Genomic DNA, 20,120 nt, shown 5'->3' on the forward strand with positions numbered 1-20,120 from the left:
CAAAATAGTTGTTACATACTGTGAGCACAATCAAACTGTCAACTATGCTTTAGACTGTATAATAATTATCCATTTAGTTCATATCTGCTTGTTGCATTTCTGAAAATTAATACAAAAAAATCTAAGAAAAGATTCAACAACCCCAAGCCCTTGGAAATCAGTGTGGCCTGCTACACTAAAAGAAACCAAATGGTCTTATGGGGAAAAAACCCCAGCATGGATTTCAAACCTCTATTAACAACTAATAAAACACATGAATGGCATCTTGCCCTGCTATCCTGATCTGTGAGTATCACAACTGAAAGTGACTTGGGGGGTCTTGGGTGACCACACATTGAACATGAGCCACCAATGCAATGCCATGGCTGGCAAAGCAAATCAAACTCTGGCATGCACCCACTGATGCATCTCAAGCAAAACCAGGGACATCATCCTCCCGCTCTGCTTGGCCTTAGTGAGGCCCCAGGTGGAGTACTGCATCCAGTTTTGGGCCCCCCACTTCAGGAGAGCTGTGGATAAGCTTGAGAGAGTTCAGAGGAGACCACCCGCATGATCAAGGGCCAAGAGAGCAGCCTTACGAGGAGAGGCTGAGGGGCTTGGGACTCTTCAGCCTGGAGAAGAGAAGGCTCAGAGGGGACTTGGTGGCAGCCTATAAGTACAAAAGGGTGGTGTACCAGGATTTGAGAGGACACTTGTTCACCAGGGCTCCCCAAGGGATAACAAGATCTAACAGCCACAGATGTCTGGAAGGCTGATTTAGACTGGACATAAGGAAAACTTCTTTGCAGTTCGAGTGTCCTGGGTCTGGAACAGACTCCTCCAGGGGTAGTGCAAGCACCTATTTTGGACTCATTCAAGTGGTGTTTAGATGCTTATCTTGCAGGGGTCATTTGACCCCAACAGACTTCCTGCTTATGGCAGGGGAGCTGGACTCAATCTTGCGAGGTCTCTTCCAGCCCCTAATGTCTATGAATCTTATGACCTAAGCAGAAAAAAACCTAGTCAGCAAATGAATACAGAGCTAAAGAGGAAGGAATTGGCGCTGATAAATAAGGAACAGGCACTTTTTTTTCTCAGAACCAACCATGAAGCAAAGTTTTACATGCTGCTGGAGGACCCTTCTGCTGAAGGGGCTGAGATGTTCCCCAGACAGACCCTCTCAGAGAACACGGTCATCCTTTGTGATTAAACATACCATATAGCAAAGTACGATTTTACCCCTTGCAAAGGCACCCAATTCTGAACTCTTAAGTTAGTATTCAAAACTTCCTAAATTATCAGGGGATTCCAAAATTTTTTCGTATTATTTAAATGAAGCCAAGCATGTCCACAGCACTGGCTTACAATGGCATAAACTGGAGTTAGCAATATAATGATGCCACGCACCGTTTGCCACTATGCCTTTTAACTAAAGAGACTTTCTATTAGTGTTCTGTACACATTTGAGCCTGATATATTGGTTTGAGACAGCAACAGAGATAAAGTGACAGAACCTTGTAGCCCCAAAAGGAATGACCCAATACCTTCCAAGTCCAATGCCAAAAGTAGGCCTCAAGTGACCTTCACAATCTGCATGTCAGACATAACTGTAGATTGTATCTGCTGTATCTGACTAAGTCATGTTCAAACTGGCTCTTGTAAAACAACGCATCAATAGTTAAAAACCTGTATCAAATATGCTCTTATTTTGCTCAATTCATATGTAAATGGCATGCAGAGAACTATACAAACAAAAAGCTGTGCTTGAATACACCCAGCACATGATAATTTAAATAAGGTTCCTTCAGATGAGCTTCCTAACCTTCATTACTCTTAAAATAGCTAAAGACTAAGAATCTCCAGTGGGCAACTAGATGTCCACCACAGGGAATCTAGGTCACTCCTCAATCCATTCATCCCTGGACCTGGGTGTTTTGGATCACATGTTCTTTTTCCAGTACCACTCCAAGCTCCTTTGTCCAACCCCCAATATGAATTTAGTGTACCTAGCACATATAGTTGTTGGTACTTTACTAAAGGTAAAGACAAAATGGCAGGTCTTTCAAACAGCCTGAGTCTCTCCTTACCTCCCTTTGAGCCAAAGGCTTATAACTTTCTTTTTCAACAAGAAAATTGAGTTTCTACTTACTTTGTACAGTACGTTTCCTTCTTCCATCAGCTTCTGCAGTAGAATAATCAGAATGTCAGGTTTAGAAGTGGCCATTGCCCAAGCTGCATTTCCTGCAAATTAAAATAGGAAACATTTTTAAAGGGGACTTTGGTATTAACATATTTACTCATACCAATTTGGCAGCAGCTGCAACAGGGTTAAACCTCTAGCTTTTGGCTGAGCAGGAAGAAATGGGCAAGTGATGTAGACAGTAAACTGCCCAGCTCTGTGCAGCAGTGGGGGGAGGAGGGCACAATTCTGGAAAAATCTCTCTCTCTTTATTCTGCCTTCCCAAGAGAAGGTACATGTCTTATTTGTGGGCGCATGGTACACAAGAAAATACAGTAATGGGGAAAAATGAAGCATTGGTTCACTCGCAAACACCTAAATTTACTCACTATTTCACAAGTGAGGAATGACTGTAGAAATTTAATACTTGCAGCAGCAGTTTGATATTAATGGTCCAGAACAGGTTTACCAGGTTTAAGTCCCAGCACAGGACAACACTTAAGTGCATGTTTAATGATTTATTTCCTGAAGTATACTGATATCACAGGTTCAGGGGTAATCAAAGACACAACAGGCATATTATCTACTTACCGCTGATGAGGCATGATGGGAATTGTTACAAACAGAATCTTTTAATCTACTTTTTCATTTTGACAGAAAAAATATTAACTAAGTTTTATGTTAAAAGACTATTATTTAGGCTTCCAAGTCATTCCCTCAGACATTTGGAAACAGAATTAAGGTTGTCTGCCCAAGAATAATTCAGTCCCCTTGTACCCAGTCTTTAATGAAAGTTTCCACCAGACCTTTCAGTGTACCAGGTGGACAAACAGTGAACACAATTAAGGTTGCTTGGGCAATCCCAAGTCTGAAATTTCCTAGCACTTGGTGTGATGGACTTTTCAGCCTCAATAATGTTCTTTTTGCAGTTTGATGCAATGCACTTTATCAATTTTCATTCAAGAAAAACACAATTACACAATAAAGTAATTCCACTATGACAGACATTTGAGTTTTCCCCGTTCTAGGGAAAAATGCTTTGGTAGTTTACTAACCTAATTTGGCTCCTTTCCTAAGTAGCATGACCACTACTGCTGTATTTCGACATCCAATTGCTCTGTCCAATGGACGCATACCGCTGTGGTCAACATGTTCAATCACTGCACCCTTCTCTACTAAATACTGCACCTAGAACAGAAAGGTAGAAACAAACCTTTAACAATTCTCAGCAAGAGAAGCAAAGGAAGTTCATTTTTAGCACTGGAAATTTCTGAGAGGAGCAGTACAGGTATTCAGCCTGCAGGCACTGCCCCCGCCCCCCCTTGCTCTCCTGTGCCTTCCCCAGTCTGGGTAGATCCCGTCTGGGCAAGGTGTAGAGAGCAGCAGCTGCTCCACTCCTCCAGGTCCCGAGGTGACGTGCAGTGGTGGGGACTGGCTCTACTCTGGATCTTTGGGAGCGAAGCAGGAGGAGCAGTAGGGCAAAGCCCCATGTCTACCTCCCTCTGTTCCCCAGATGGGGCAATTTCTGGTCTGAGAAAAGGCAGGGAGCTTCAGCAGCTGCTCCACACCCCACCAGAGCATTCCTAGTCTGGGAAAACACCCCCTCCTGTTCCCCAGGCTAGGCAGTGCCCAGTCGTGGGAATGGGCAGCAAACTGCCCCACTCCCCTCCAGAACCAGACCCAGTATACAGGCTTGTAAGAAACTCGCTCTTAGGGGAGATCTCCCAGGTGACAACCTGGATGATTTTTCTCCTGGAAGGGGCATGTTTCCTCTAGGAGAAAATGAATACTTGCTTGTATACTATTAGTTTCTACTGGGAAAACAGCAATTCTCCCAGCAGAAACAGAATGCCTCTATCTGTCATATTGACCTATATCTGAAGCAGTCACACTTTTCTGAGAGTGCCCAACTCCCCAACAAATACAGAAACCATGGAAGTACCATGGTGAGGTTCAGACTGGTCTTACTCAAAGTTTCCATTCAATCATGTCAAATAGAAATTAAAATAACTTTTTGATCAGTTGGCAGCAAAGAAAAAGTAAAGGTAATGGCGATCCGGGAATAGTTACAGATTGTGATGACCGTTCTTTCACTTCACTGATTTAATTTCGGTGACACAATATAATCTTTTACTGTCAGTAACAAATATATACCGAGAACACCATAAGGATGACACTTCATGCTCATCCCCCTATTTGTTCACACAGTGAGCTTCAATATGCTGACACAGCAATTTGAATTTGACTAGAGAAAAGCTGGGGTGAAAATACAGAGGAGCGGTGTGACCATATGTCAGGGTAATTAACAGAGGTTTTCTTACAGCATTTCAAAATAATGTTGTGACACTAACACAAGTGTGAAACTACAGTACCAAAATGGTTCCAATTTGTTGATAGTTTGGGGAAGAATGCCGCACGATACAATAAAGAGGGACATTCAGGCTACCTTTCTGCAGCACCCACATATAGATTATTGGAAATGTTCTAGTTAAAGTAGCAATACTGTACTAATAAATAATGGCTTCCTAGTCTACCTGAAGAGACCTAAAGTTAAATTTATTAGTTTCTAAACTACTCAGAGGAGTTCGATGCTGCAGTGAAGAGATAAAGGCACAAAGCAGCAAGAAGGGCAACAAGGATGATTAGTGCTACAGAGGGGCTTCCACGTGAGGAGAGACTAAGGAGACTAGGCCTATTCAGTTTAGAAAAGAGACACTTGAGGGGAGACGTAGGGGTTTACAAAACACTAGATGGGAAGAGAAAGTAAATAGGGATTTATTATTTACTCTCTCAATACAAGAACTAGGGATCATAAAATCAAACTAGTAAGTAGTAAGTTTAAAACTAACAAAAGGAAGTTATTTTCCACACAGCATAGTTAAACGTGTGGTACTGAATTACACAACATGTTGCAGAAGCTGACAGTTTAGCCAGATTCAAAGAGAGATTGGACAAACCCTTGGAGGAAAGGTGCATCAATAGCCATTGAGCACGGGAGTTAGGAGTACAGCCTCTGAATCAGAGCTTCCAACTTCAAATGCTGGAGACTACAATTGGGAGAGGAGCAGTGCAACTGGGGGGGAACTACAATTTGGAGAGGGGAAAAACTCTGGTCATATCTTGCTCACTCTCCCTTTCAGCCTCCACTCTGCCACTGTGACACACAGGATACTGAGCAAGATGGTCTGACCCAGTAAATGACTGTTCTTATATGGAATAAAAACAAATCTCTTGGTGCCAGTCTGTTAGACTGACTGTCAGTTAGACCTGCTCCAGCAACTACTGCCGCCTCTACTGCTGGTGAGTTGCTTGCTTCTGATGTTACTAATGTCCGTATCTGTCACACCCAAGATATACCGTCCCCATCCAGACAAGGGAGTCTAAAGATCAGCTCCATCCTCCTATCGTTGCTGCCGGAAAGGCCTGAAGAGTCTAAAGAGATGATGCGTAGGGGCCACCAAATGAAACCATGATCAGATTCCTCTTGGAGGAGTCCTGCTACTACTGCTTCTTGGGACTCAGGAAACCCCTGATGATCATCAATCAGAAAAACCTTCAGAGGTGAACCGTGCCGTAGAACTTGGCAGTTTTCATGCATGTCTGAACCAGGGACGCTTTTCTGAACAGAGAGAACACCCTGGTCCCCAACACATGCAGAAACAATAGAAGTAGCATGTTAAGGTTCAGACATTGCAATAGACATACACTAAAAGAACTAAAATAGACATATTAAACCATTACAGCAGCTGTGCTCCCACACGTTTGCTGGTTGAAAATATGTACTAAATAATTTCTTTCAAATGTGACTTCCAAACCCTTGTTCCCTCAGGAGTTTATCTCACAAACAACACTGACCTCCCAAACAAGGTTTCTCTTGCACACAGTATCTGATAAGCAGCAGCCGTTTGAAAATCCCCTCCCCCCGAGCAGATGGGGGATCCCTGCTTGCTCCCAGAAACGCACGCTCCTGAGCTGCACTACGCAGGCGGCCTTCCAGAGTCCGCTGACTGCCACACCTTCAAAACCACTAGGGATTTTTCTACACACACAAGTTAATTCAGAGTAAGGCAGAATGTGATATGAAAGTGCAGTTACCATCCTACCACGTGTAGATGAGCCCTAAGCTGAATCAAGACCACTTGCTTAAGGTAGAAGTACATTGCCAGGCTTCAGGTTCACCATTTAACCCCATTTAATATATGATCTGGGACAGCACAGACAGACTGAGCATATTTTTCCCAGTAGTGTCCAGCATGTGCTCACACCTAGAAAGAGCCTGTCTCTTGGAGGTAATTTGGCTCCATCAGATTTTTTTGCAGAATGCGGGCTGGCCTCTGTCTTGCAAACTTAGTAAGCATAAATCATGGACTTTGACAACTGTACACTTGCCTTCTCAGACACTCCTCATCTCAAATTCAGACTCAGACTAGTCACTCTTTACTCCTTCTCCCCCTTCCCGAGAGATTTTGTTATAGGCTACTGAGGCAAGTACAGTGCATGGGGAGAGTCTTTACCTGAAATGGAAGCCAGAGCTGTAGGCCTGGGACTTAAACAACTTGCTGTGTGAACAAAGGACAATCAGTTTACTCTCTGAATCCCGGCTTGCCACATTTATAAAGATTAGATAGCAGTTTTTCGCCACCACTTTAAAATGTCAAGAGACTTACAGAAGAAAAGCCTTGTCCTCCATGCCACACCAAGACGACAGGATCCCTACCCTTACAGTTCCAGGAAATGCCATTTGGGGACACAGAAATTCACCTCCTGATCTTAACTGCTCTGCACCGTTATCTTCTTTATGTCCCTCTCACTTAAGGCCTTTGCTCCACAGGATTACCCAACGTCAGCAGGTTAGCTAGAGCTAAGAATGCATTTCTCTGCTGGGTCTCCCACAGACTTTTTTTTTTTTTTAATTCCAGTATACAAATTGTCAAAGTTATTTCTTACTGAGATTTGAAACACCCACTATATATATAGCCCACTATAAAGTACAAGGGCATGGCACTGGGCCTCCAGTACAATTACCCAGGTACTAAAAATCTGCTGCTTTACCCCTGCACTGCAATCCAGGCATGCACGAGGTAATGAAAAAAGGGAAGTTTTTCTACTGACAACCAGCCTAAAGTTTCCTTCAACCACAGTTCAGCTGACAAGATTCAGATTGCTTTAGACTGAAAGTTTAAAGTAGGCTTGGTGGTTTTTCCACAATTAACTCTACTTACAATATCAGCGTCCCCATAGAAAGCTGCCAAATCCAAGGGTGTTCGGCCATTTTTGTCTGTCTGATCTATTGTTGCACCTTTCTCAACCAAATGTTGAACCACGTCTTTATGGCCCTTTAAGCAAGCCCAGCTCAGTGCTGTTAGCCCCTCTCTATCCAGTGATGAAATGGCTGCACCTGAAATAAAACATAGATGGATTTTTGCTGCTGTTTTAAAAAGCAGTGCTTAGTGTTATCATTAAAACTGAAGTTTGACCATTCAGCTTCATTTTGAACTTCAAAATACTCAAAAATCAGTTTCCTTTTTCTGTCCCCCCCCTCCAAATCACTTCCCCTCAAAAATAATATTCATTATACAGCACATTGATAAGGCACTATTTAAAACTATAAAAACATTTTAGATGCTGAAAAAAATCCATAAGGCTTGCCTTTCTGAAATTAAATATGCAGAAAACTGGTGCAGTCATAGTTTTAACTAATTATTGATTTTACCTTTGGAAAGTAGAAATTCCACCGTGCTCAAATGTCCTTCACAAGAAGCCACCATAAGTGGTGTCCTGCCTTGCTTGTCACTCAAATTAACATCAGATCCGTGCTCTAACAGAAGCTCTGCAATCTGAAAAAGGATGTTTTAGTTTAAAAACTATTTACACTGATAGACTTAGTAACAGCCCTTTTCAGAAATCCATGTCATTTATATTCAATCTTTGACAATTTATGTTGAGATTAAAACTCTGCCTGCCCTAGAAAAAACCACGCTGTCAGTCTCCCCGCTCAAGGCTACTTTGCCAGCCAGAAGCCGCCCTAGACTGAACTGATCTTCCATCTATTCTATCTATAGTCTTCCTATTTAGAAAAAACCCACAGCAGTATGGTATTTATTGTGTTATTGTAGTGCACAAGAGCCTTCATCACAGACCAGAACCCTGCTGTGTTAGGCACTGGTCAACTCTTAAATTGCCTTCTCTCACCTCCAGTTACTCAAAGGGTGGGTTTTCACCAGTCCCCTTAGGAACTAGCTTAGAAGAGTAACAGAAAATGTGCACTGAGTTATTATGTGCATATATGTGCAGGAAGAATTAAAAAACTTAGGAAGCATCTCCCATATCAGCTCTTTTTATTCCTGGGCATTTGTTGCACCTGCCAATGTCCCTGGCGCACAGCACAGAAAAGTGGGGAGACCCCCCTCCTGTTGGTTCTTGTCACAGCAGCTCCACGTTCCAGAAGTACTTCACACACGTCCAGCTTCCCCCGCCCTGCAGCTGCCGTCAGGGCTAAAGAAAATCAAAAGGGATTCGTCAACAACATTTTAATTGTGTAACACATCTTATTACCAAGAGCAAAAATAAAATACCACATTTTTCAACCAAACAAACCTCCATATGATATCTGCAACTTTCTGATCTAATTTTCTCTAGATCCAATTAGTGGTTTAAAAACCTTTTTTGCCTTTTAATCATCTTGCCTACTCCCTTCTCACCCCACACAGGTCCAGCATATTAATAAAGTCAACTCAACGTTTGCTATAAAGAATCAGAAAAAGCTTGCAGGTTCAATCTTGAGGCTCAAGCACTGCAGTACACCATGACTGAAGAGAAGCTAGATCAAAATAGTGACTAAAACATGGCTAGTCTGTAAGAGGACTTCCTGTGGAAGTCTAATTTGCACAAATCAGCCAACATTATGAGTCTATTGTACCACTTTTTACAAGATTTACTTGTTTTCTCTAGATAGTTTATCTATTTTTGCAACAAACTGCATGGGAAAAGTAATAATATTACAGTAATAGAGAGTTTTGATTCCTAACTTTCCCTTATTTTTTATGCACTGAATGAATGGTGAATTAACTTAATATCAAATGTTATTTGATAATAACATTTTTACTAGTCATAAAAATACTTTCAAACAGCCCAACAAGTTACAGTATACGCAACTCCTGATTTTTACTTAAATGCTACTTTGGGATGAAATCACTAGTAGTTGGCCTCTGGACAAAAAACAAATAGGTGCACAGGGTAGCCATTTGTGCTGAGTTAGAGTACCATATCCACACAGCTATTGCCATGTGCTGTTAGGGTTGATCATTTCTAACAGTATGGTAGCGTGTGTGTATAGGCAACATAATGATAAACTCTTGACATGACCTTTATTTATTACAGACATTTATAAGGTGCACATCATTGTACATGGCTTATGATAAGGCAAGTAATTCTCATCTGTAATGCACTAATACCTTGTGACCCTTCTCAGCACCATGACTTTAAAGAGAGTTCTGCAGTAAGTCTATGCATTTAAACAACTCAATCACCTTTTCCCATAGTTTATTATGCTTTTTCACTTTTCACTGTGACACTCTTTGAAGCTTGAAAATAAAATATTTTCCCATCATGATTTTGTTCTCTTCCATTTGGCACACATCAGCTTTTTGTGCGTTTTAAATGGAGCTTGAAATTAACATGGGGCTTTTTGTTGCTGAGTTCTTTGTATCAGCATCACCCATGATGTCAATGCTGCTCTGAAAATAGTGCTTACAAGCTGGCTTCTGCAAGAACCAGCAAAGGATTCACAACTGCACCATTTTTGTCTAAACGTGGCATAAACAGTGACCACACTGTACCTGATTTTATTGCTCTGTGAAAATACAGATTTCTTTTATTACAAATTTTTCAATAATATCAAAACAAACTTTGAACTTGCACGGAGTTGTGGAAAAGTAATGAAAGCAATCACTGCACAGACTGGTAAATCTGTCATTTCCTTTGAAGTGCCATATGACTCGCATCTCTAGCTTACTGCTACCTTGCTATTTTAAAATTAGACCAAACGTTTAGGTCTAAATAACTTAACGGTTACTCTTATAGACTCCTAATGTATAAATATCGCTATTAGAAGAGCAAACAAACTGCCTTCTTAAAACAGACCTCAGATTTATCTCCTTTGCTCAGGGTGCAACTCTGAAGTTAGTTGCAGCAACAACATGACTAAAGTATTCCATATTCGGAAACAAGGAAGGCTAAAGAATAGCTTAGATCAAGCTTAAACAAACAATATCATGACAAAGCTGCATTCAGGAATTCCGAGCATTCAACTGAAAAGGACCACCTCTGATCTGCCTAATGTACTCTGCAAAAGCTCAACCCACTTGCCCTTAATAAAAAAAGAAAGAATTTAAATGAGCAGCTAAACAAGCAACTGATGCAGAATGGAAAATATGAGAGCAGCCCATTAGGCTGAAGGAAAACTAATAATCTTTGGCATATCTTTGGTCTGCAGCCAAGAGTGTCAGAGGGAAGTAGTAATTAGGAGGAAAAAAGGATGTTTTTTTGTCTGAAACAAGACAGGCACAAAGTTTAGAAATCTATTTGAAAACAAGATTATAAATGGCTACCACAGCTTGTAGTATAATGCAAAACATTAAACATTGTATTTCATGGCCACTACATTGTCTGAGAGAAGTTGGTAATAGCTACTGTATGTACAGTTGTGCATTGGCCTTTGACTCTGGAGTTTTATCCTGTAAAGATCACCGCTTGTCTGGGAAGTGCAATTTGTCTTAAATATCATAATGGACATGTACAGATGTGTCACTAAATGAACTTTATTCATATATATGCATAAAAATACCGTATCAGCAACAAATCTGTTTGTGCTATAACTTCAACATCAATGGCTCTTATAAAAAGACTTTTTTGTCCTTCCTCTGTAAATCTATTTTCAGGAGGTTTACATCCTGACAGTATAAAAAAAAACTGCTTTGGGCTGAAATGTCCTTGCACACTACCCTTACCACATCACCAGTCTCTTGATATCCCTCACTGCTGGCCCCTCTTCCACTGCAGCGTAGTAAAACCTCTTCTACTGACTGCATATCATAATCCACCCCCAAAGAACCTACTTTTCCCAATTACATTGTCCCCAAACCTCCCTGAATTCATACCTGCTGTCAATGCCAACCTTACCCAGCCACATACTCACCACTTAGAAGAAAACATGACTGAATGTTTTCTGTAACACTATCCCTTGTGCCAGGGAACCTTCTTCCACCCCCAGCAGATATGTAATGCTAATCCTCTCCTCACTCTTCAGATTCGCTCCTCAAAATCTGTTTCCAAGATGGCAAAGAGGTGCATGTGTGCAGGGGGTATTGTTAACTAATTATGAATTGGAATAATAAAAAATGGTGCTATATGTTATTAAAACAATCTTTATTTTCTTACAACATATATATTGTATTTACTCAAATAAGACAATCCCCAATAATTAGATTCTATATATGGAAAATTTATAAATTTGTTCTAATTTTCTAGGTACAGAATCTAGTTATTGGAGGATTGCCTTGAATTTGTCCCCCTTCCACTCCTCAGCAGGGAAAGTATATCCGGGGTGGCAGGGAAAGGCACGCTTTGCCCTCTACTCCCACCCTCAACCTCTTCCTCTTTTCCTTACTATCAGACCTTGTCTTCCTGAGCACATGGAAATGAAGGGCAAAATCTGAGTACAGGCAAATGACTACCAACCCACTGACTTACTTCAGCCAGAATTGATGCAGTTTCTCTTTACTGAAACTGCTGGAAGCTTGGGTGCAGATACTTCATAAACATACTTTTCAGCAGCAATTTGGTGCCTACTTATATGTAGTACACAAACTATACATGATGTTAGTCCGAAGCCAAAAGGCTCATGAGTTACCATACAGTTCACTGGGCTGGGCCCTGGCAGAGTCAACAGCAATTCAAGCCCCCACAGCTCAGCACTGCTCAGTACGAGTGTATACTCCGGATATACTCCCTCTCCCCCCGCCCCCATATCCAGGAGCCATGTGCTAATTAGCCACCCACTCATGACTGAAACCAGGTGTTCTTGTCATGAATCCTGTTATCTTCCAAAAAATGTATATGCAGATGAAGCACAAGGCAACCTGGTCCGGCTCTACCTCATGGAGAGTGGGGCCACACTAATCAAAGGCAACAGGCTGGGAGAGCTGTAAATCTGACCTAAGGAAAAACATTTCCAGTTTCAAATCTAAATTGTTTAGTTTTGTTAAATTAAAACCTTTTGTGCTTAGTACAGAGCTCAGCTAAATCATATTACATACTTTAGTATATCAAACCATTCCTAGACCCTTTGCCAGAGAATTAACAAGATAAATTAAGGATTTTGTATATTTGTAACTTCAAAAAAGTTATAAACATTCAAAACAAGAAAGACAGAACTAGGGTGATACTCTGTTATGCTTTGTGTGCGAGCGTGTTTCAGGCACTTTTTGAAGCAAAAAGACACACAGACCCTGCAACAATAACCACCTCCTTTCTCCCAGATATAATCAAGGATTTTCAAGGTCAGGTACTAAAACAAGCTATTTAACAATCTAAGGCTGTTTTCATCAGCAACCCTTAAAAGTCATATCAATCAAATACCACTTGTACAGCAGTCTGCCTCACTACACATGCCATATTCTGTGACCTCAATCCCAGATCCTTCTTTAAAAAGAGAGTGACAAATTACCGTACACTGACATTAATATTTACAGCTTTTTTTGGTAGAGTGGCAAAAGCAATAATTATATGTTCCTCCATTATTGGTCATTTTCAGCTTTAATTCTATTCTCATTATTTAAAAAAAATCTACTGAATTTCATATGTTGATGCCAGTGGGCAATTCTCCTTATGAATCTAGATTACCATGTTTCAAAGACACATTTAACATTTGAGCAGAAAATTCTATTTGATTAACTGTGCACAAATATATCACATGAAAAGTCATTTAGTTTCACATCTGTTATGATATATATCAAGGGCCGACACAGGGTACCTCAAGAAAATGAAAGGAATACTGACATTGATACAAAACATTTTTCCAGTGAATTGTCAACACAAGCGACAAAAATAAAAAGAAATAGGTGTGGAAGAGACTCTGCTAGTCCATATTCCCAGCTGGTCTGGATGGTTTCTACAGCACATTTCAGTTTGCCACTCGGGGAAAAAACATTTTCAATTTCAAAATATCCCATTACAGGCAGCACATGCAATACTTGAAAGACAAAGTCTTCTGAAATGCAGCTTTGATCACAACTGTTAAATGTGCTGCTAACAAAACATAAATTTTAAAAACAGATAAGAGTGAAATCTTAAAAATTTTAGTTTCATTTGCCATCGCTTCGGACACTCCTTGGCAATACATGGTTTTCTATCACTTTTATTCCTCTTTATCTGACAAGCACCAAATGGTTACTATTTTAATTAGAGTTTAAAGATGATATACTATTTGTTTAATTTTTCATTTGTAGCCCAGCATCATCAATTAAATCAGCCAGGCAAAGTTCTACGAATAAGCAACTATTTTATTGCAATTGTGGATTCTGCACAATTTCAACTTAGTTACCGTAGGTTCTGAAACAATGTTTAGTTTAATTTTAAGCAGAGACTGTTTAAAAGAAAAACAAATACGATTTAGGGTTTAGAAAAGACGCTCAGCAGGTTCTCCTGGCTGTGTGCTGGTTCTAAAACAAATAAACTGAAAAAAAAAATTGAGGCCTAATCTGATTGGTCATATTTCTTCATTAATACTTCAAGATTTCAGACGGGAACATCTCAGTGTTCTCAAACATAAGTTTATGATGACTGCATGACAGCATATTACTTCTGGCTCATTTTACACTGAGAAAATTCAGGTGCCTCACACCAGCATGCCATAGATCAGGACCCAACTCTCAGACTCTCACAACATGCATTTCACCTATGCTCAATTTTCTTAAAAAGCTGCTAGTCAACTCTGGTATTACAGAGGCATACAGGAATTTAGCTGTAATTAGTACAAAAACCTCAGAATCCAGGCTGCTTACACAGCCACCCTCTAGTTTTACCCAGCTGATTAACTCCCAACCAGTTTGTCACTAAGCTCTTCACTTAATATAACTATTTGCAAAACTCCAAGATAAATGCCTTGCATGGCAGAAATAGCAGAATTGATTAACTAAATCAAAGGATGACACAACCAAAATGTTACAGGAGTGCTGAACCACTTTGAAGTGTTGAAACTGGTGAACACTCAATTGCTCAAGCCTCCAGGGATCAAAGTATATACAGTGATATATTGACTTAGCACTAGAATATCTGCGCATGTAAACCCTTTAGGATAGGGATGGGCTTTTCTGTTTTGGATACTGGTAAAATTGTGCGCATCTACAGTGCTTTACAGAACTGCAACACTAGTGGCAGCTTAAAGTGCCTAGTCCATCACAAAATACATGTCTGACAGGGTTGAAATAAACATTCCTAGACAGCTAATAGACTTTCAGAGGTTCCTGGTGTTCAAGACATTAATCTTCTGCAATACAAAAAAAAAGGAGAAGAGATAGTGGCTGGGGGAGGCAGCGGGTACAAGATATACCCATGCATTACAGAAAGGTTGAAAAGGAAAAGCAGAGGAAATGGTTTGCTGACTTCTAAGTGTAGGGAGAGATGTGGAGGGGAAGCACACGGGTCTCCAGCAGGAGAAAAACTAAGTGAACCAGCTCATGCTCAAGGGGGATGAAAGGAAAAACAAGGCAAGAAGAGAGACTGGGAACAGAGAAAAACATGAAAGGACCCTTTACTTTTTAAAGGTGGGAAAAGGAGTTGCAAAAAAAAGCTAGGAAATGTGTTACCAGCTTTCAACTACTATTTGCTGCTGCCTCCTCCCTTCAGCTCCTCACAACCCACACTTTCACTGACTCTCAGCTTGAGTCTCAAGAAAGATGTCATTTGAATTGGTATTTTTAAACAGAAAGTTTTAGAAGGAAGCTATCCCTAAAAGATAAGGCAGTCGACAATTAAATAAATGGAACGACCAAATAAATCCGTCATAGGCATGTTAACTATTTTACGACAAATTAAATACTCATAAACTATCCTCAGTGAAGACAGAGGACAGAATTCCTATATAATGAAGTTTGATAATATTGACTAATGTCAGGTAAACATTTCTCTTCTCTAGTGACCGGTCTAACTCCTTCAAATCAGTGACAAAGAAGATTGTTTCTTTGGTATTGAAAATTTGGTATCCTCTTGTCAACCGCTGCAGTGTTACATGTAGCCAGATTTCATCTGAAGGAGTAACACCATCAGAAAAGATTTAAAACAACAATTTGCATCTCTTAAGCAGTGAACAGTGTTATAATAATCTTTCTTCTAATCAAGAGAATCTGTAGTTTTAATGGACATAACCAGTTTTTAAAGACATTTTAAAGTATTTTTTACTTTATTATCTCCTGAAGGGCTCATCTGAAATCGTTTCCATGTTGAAGATGATGCATTCTTAGATGCGTCAAAATGCACTGCAGGATGTGACTGAAAGGTCTGATAGCTTCCACAAATTATGGGCTTTCCATCAGTCTTACTACCAAATAAGCAATGCTCCAAATCCCATATATAGCTATCGATCTTCAGAGAACATACCAGGCAGTTTGAAAACCTCTGTGGCTGGCTTCCCGATAATGCTCTATGCTCTTTGTAGATTTCTAAAACAGCAGCTAAGCAAATTCACAATACACGCCTGAAATATCTCCCAAGGCTACTGCTGCTGCCTCCCATTCCATGCGAGTCTTTATTATACACTCTTAATGTTCGCACTAGAGTATTATAGAAACACCAGCAAATCCAAATCTACAGGCATATGGTCATCCCTGCACTAATTATTGCATCATGTGTTCATACTTTGGATCTTCCACCTTTTCGAAAAACGTACCAATAAAACACACCACTTCCTTTGCTATTCTCCCTTCCCTATCCTCCTGCCCCTTCTTTCTGACACCTACCAAGCATCTAGGCCACCGTCACTACCATTCTTAACTCTGTTGCATAAGATTGCAACCTTTAGATACATCACAATGCTATGTTGAGGTTAAGCAAGCATGGTACAGAACAGTTTACTCAAGGACACAGAAAACACTGAATTTCAAATGGATAAATTAGCATACGTTTTTTTTGTTTGTTTTTTTACAAGCAATATCAACCTATTAGGGCCCAATCTGTAAGGAGTGAACTGCCTCCCCTTACCGCACCCTTACCTCCTTCTACATATTTTCCTTAAATTTTTATTTCTAAAAATTCCCATTTTAGAATTATTGTTGAATTTTACTTCACTTTGGACAAAGCAAAGGAGGGTACCAAAGAGAGCAGCTTGGGTTCCCCAAATCAGGACCATCAGCCCTGGCACAAGTTAAGACTGCTCAGTGATCACCCATTACTGTTCTACTGCCATAAAAGGTCCCTTTCACCAGGCCCTCATGTCTCTATCCCATTCATACTCCTCTTACAAACACTCTGATACATTTCTTTCACCCTTAAATCGGGGCTTGGAGATGTGCTTGGAAACTCACTGCAAGGCTTAGATCTACCGTGCATTTCTTGAGTTAGCAATTCTTGTTAGGAAAAATAAGAAATGTAAAATAATACCTGTTTCTCCCCACAGCACATCAGTATCATTGAGGTCTACTCCATGTTCCTTTTCAATCCCCAGCAGGTAACGAATCACCTGTTAAGAACAGTTACAGAATTTAACAAGCTTAGAAAAAATCATCAGGTTATTCTTTTGTCATGCATGGAGAGATTTAAAAAAAAAAAAATGAACTGCTTCTCTTCTAATGATGTGGACCAAACAAAAATCAATACTTTCCATAAATCACTGAAGTAAATCAATAGAATTTGGGGTACAAATTAATTGAATGATTAATTTTCTACTGTATAAAAATCCTCAAAATGTTTGAAAGTAATGCAAATTAACAGACTGTATCTGTTACGCAATCTTGATGTTTTACAGGGCAGCGATTTTAAATGAGCTCTAACACAACCTAAATATGTCTTCATAGTAGAAGACAGACAACGCAAAAAATAGAGAGAGCCTGGTTAGTCTTAGTCCTGGAAAGACTGGTTAATATTACATTTTTACCCAAGAAATATAATCTTTTCCACTCCTATTAGAGTCACAAAAACAAGTTGATCAATTGTGAACAAAAACTCCTATTCTTATATACTCTGCTATAACACCATTTTAGTTGCCTTTAAAACCTTAGAAAGTTATGCTGTCCAGTGCAGACAGAACATAGTTTTTTGTCGGTTTTTTGGAATACTAGAGACCAGTTCTCCTTGCAATTGCTTCTTAGAATTGTCTTGTACAATCGCATTAAATTAACAGCTCTTTTCAAAACAGTTCTCACTATCTTAGGAAACTGAAGTGTAGATATGACCATTGAGACTGCAGCAAGTGGAGAAGTGGGGAAAAGAGATAGAAATCAGAAGGCTAAAGAAGGAAAAAGCAAGAATGCCATGGAGAAACTCCCCAAGGCTGCACAAGTAAAAAAGAGATTTCAAGGAATACTGTATGGAATGCATGCTGAATTAATTCTATACATTCATGGCGCAGCCAGAGAAATTGAATGCACTTCATTTCCCTTTAATTCTATTTTTCCAGCATTAAGGAATTTTTCTACCTTACTGTCCTATGAAGTCTGCAAGAAGGATTAAAGGTGAAGCTGTTAAGAAAAGAAAAGTGTATTCTGCTTCTGAATGGCTACTGTCACCTATTTCATAATACAAAAGGATTGTCAGTTTTTACCTTCATCAGTATGCTAGAATTAAAACTTATTAGTGTGAAGGAAGTCATCAAAAGTTAACCACAGCCCATAACCCTCAACTTGTTCCCAGCTTTTAAATCAAAAGTTTGCTATGTCTATCAAAGTTTTTTCTCCTCACAAAATATTTCTCTGCCCTACTCTAATATTAGACAACTGCATTAAATTCCAGCCACCTCTCCCAACAGGTAGGCATTTACTGTTACTTCAAGTCCTGGGCCCTATTCAAGAGTTAAAACCTTTTCACACTTCCACACTACTCAGAAATATTTACTAGTACACATTTAATATTATTAAAATGAAGTTGTTGTACCTCCAGCACTTAAACTGCATTTTCTCTAAGGCATTTGCGAAGCAATCAGGCCGAAATATGAGCACCATGGCTGGCTAAGAAAATAAAATACAACTGAAGAGACTGGAAAGTAGCAAGTTTAAAAGCTATAAGTAAGTCTAGATTCAAACCGGGATCAGCAGATATGACTAACATTCCATACATCTGAAATCCTATCCTTGGTCCCCAACCCTTAAAGGGAAAAACAATCATCACAATCATTTTCATCTCCTCTCATGGAAATATTGCAGTTCCTTTTCCATGATCTATCTAATTCCCTTTGGCCAGAATCTAGCAGTTACAACAAGCTACTGCTCATGTGCGCTCTCTCTTTTTTCTTTTTATACACCTGAAATAGAACTGTATTTGTCCATGTTAAGACAACTCTGCTGGCCCATCATTCCAAGATCTATTTAAAAACATTATCCTTACTTTACTGCTGATGTATATGAATTCCTCTAATCACATTTTATTATATAATGTACATTCCCCTTAGTTCTCTCTTTTACTGGATACCTCTACTTTCCCTGATTACATTTCGCAATTTTGATTAGAGCTCTCTGTGCAGTGTCTACTATCTGGAATATCGTCCCATTCTCAGTTATTCTCCATCACTTTTCCAACACAGTCTTAAACATCTTTTCTTCCTTAGATTTCCCATCTTATTATTGACTGTATTAATTTATTCTGTGAAGTGTTCTGGAATGAAGACATGCTAAGGGACAGAGATACTGCATTCATGAAAAAACAACAGTATTCGGTTTCAACCACATTCCTTAAAGAAATGCTGTTCCTACCTTTCACAATGGGACCAAATATGGTATAATACAGTGTAGTGTAAAGCCATTTTGGAAAAAAGGCTTTGTTTTTAAATACTGACTCCTTTAGTTCTGCAGAAAATAGCTGAAGCACCGAAGTAGCATTAAGTAAGGTAGAACATTATGCCTTTAATATGAAACTATAACCCACTGGGGCTAGGGACACACATTACACATAAACCAGTTTAAGCAATCAGAAACTGGTTTAAACCTGTAACAGAACAGATGTTCAGTGCACATAAACCAGGTTGAAAATGGCTGAAACTGGTTTGAGATAAAAAGCTGGTTGAATGTAGTTATCAGACTTAACTGATTTGGCTCAAACCAGTTTATGCAATGTCTGTCCCAGACGCCTTGCTGGTTTAAGATAAACCAGGCTCCCCCAGCATCCCGGAATGCTCTCCCGGCTAGGCAGGGATCCCTGCTCCACAGCAGAGCTGGCCCCTCCCCTGTGGTCCCTGGTTGGAGCTCCGGCAGAGACTGCAGACACAGCAAGGCCTGCCTGGCTTCCCCCTGCCCTACCCCTCCCCACCTCGCTGCCCAAGCAAGAAATCCCCCGCATCTCCATCACCCACCAAACTATAGATTCATAGATTGTAGAGTCGGAAGGGCGTGTCCACCCCCCTGCCCCTGGCAGGAAAGAGGACCGAGGTCAGATGACCCCAGCCAGGTGACTATCTAGCCTCCTCTTGAAGACCTCCAAGCTAGGTGATAGCACCACCTCTCTTGGAAGCCCATTCCAGATCCTGGCCACCCTTACTGTGAAAAATTTCTTCCTAATATCTAACCTAAATCCACTCTCAACTAGCTTACACCCGTTATTCCTAGTCAGTCCCTGGGGCACCTTAGTAAACAGCGCTTGCCCTATTCCCTGTTGACCTCCCCTAATAAATTTATAGGCGGCCACATGATCTCCCCTCAGCCATCTCTTGTGAAGGCTGAAGAGATTCAGCTCTCTCAACCTCCCCCTGTAGGGTCTATCA

At 40.2% G+C, this 20,120-nt stretch overlaps 1 protein-coding gene across 14 annotated transcripts in view; it reads right to left on the reverse strand.

Moving 5' to 3' along the window:
* The window catches only part of TANC1 (tetratricopeptide repeat, ankyrin repeat and coiled-coil containing 1), a 217,588-nt gene that overhangs the window by 6,842 nt on the left and 190,626 nt on the right, over positions 1 to 20,120 (reverse strand). For all 14 annotated transcript variants that reach the window (XM_025199957.1, XM_025199959.1, XM_025199954.1 and 11 more), the window contains 6 exons: positions 16,814 to 16,892; positions 8,520 to 8,653; positions 7,872 to 7,995; positions 7,381 to 7,556; positions 3,214 to 3,346; positions 2,129 to 2,220 (listed from right to left, as the gene is read on the reverse strand). In XM_025199957.1, coding sequence (XP_025055742.1) covers positions 2,129 to 2,220; positions 3,214 to 3,346; positions 7,381 to 7,556; positions 7,872 to 7,995; positions 8,520 to 8,653; positions 16,814 to 16,892 — 738 coding nt within the window. The remainder of the gene's footprint in view (positions 1 to 2,128; positions 2,221 to 3,213; positions 3,347 to 7,380; positions 7,557 to 7,871; positions 7,996 to 8,519; positions 8,654 to 16,813; positions 16,893 to 20,120) is intronic.

This window comes from Alligator sinensis, unplaced genomic scaffold (genome assembly GCF_000455745.1).
Source record: "Alligator sinensis unplaced genomic scaffold, ASM45574v1 scaffold389_1, whole genome shotgun sequence".
NCBI classification, from domain to species: domain Eukaryota; kingdom Metazoa; phylum Chordata; order Crocodylia; family Alligatoridae; genus Alligator; species Alligator sinensis.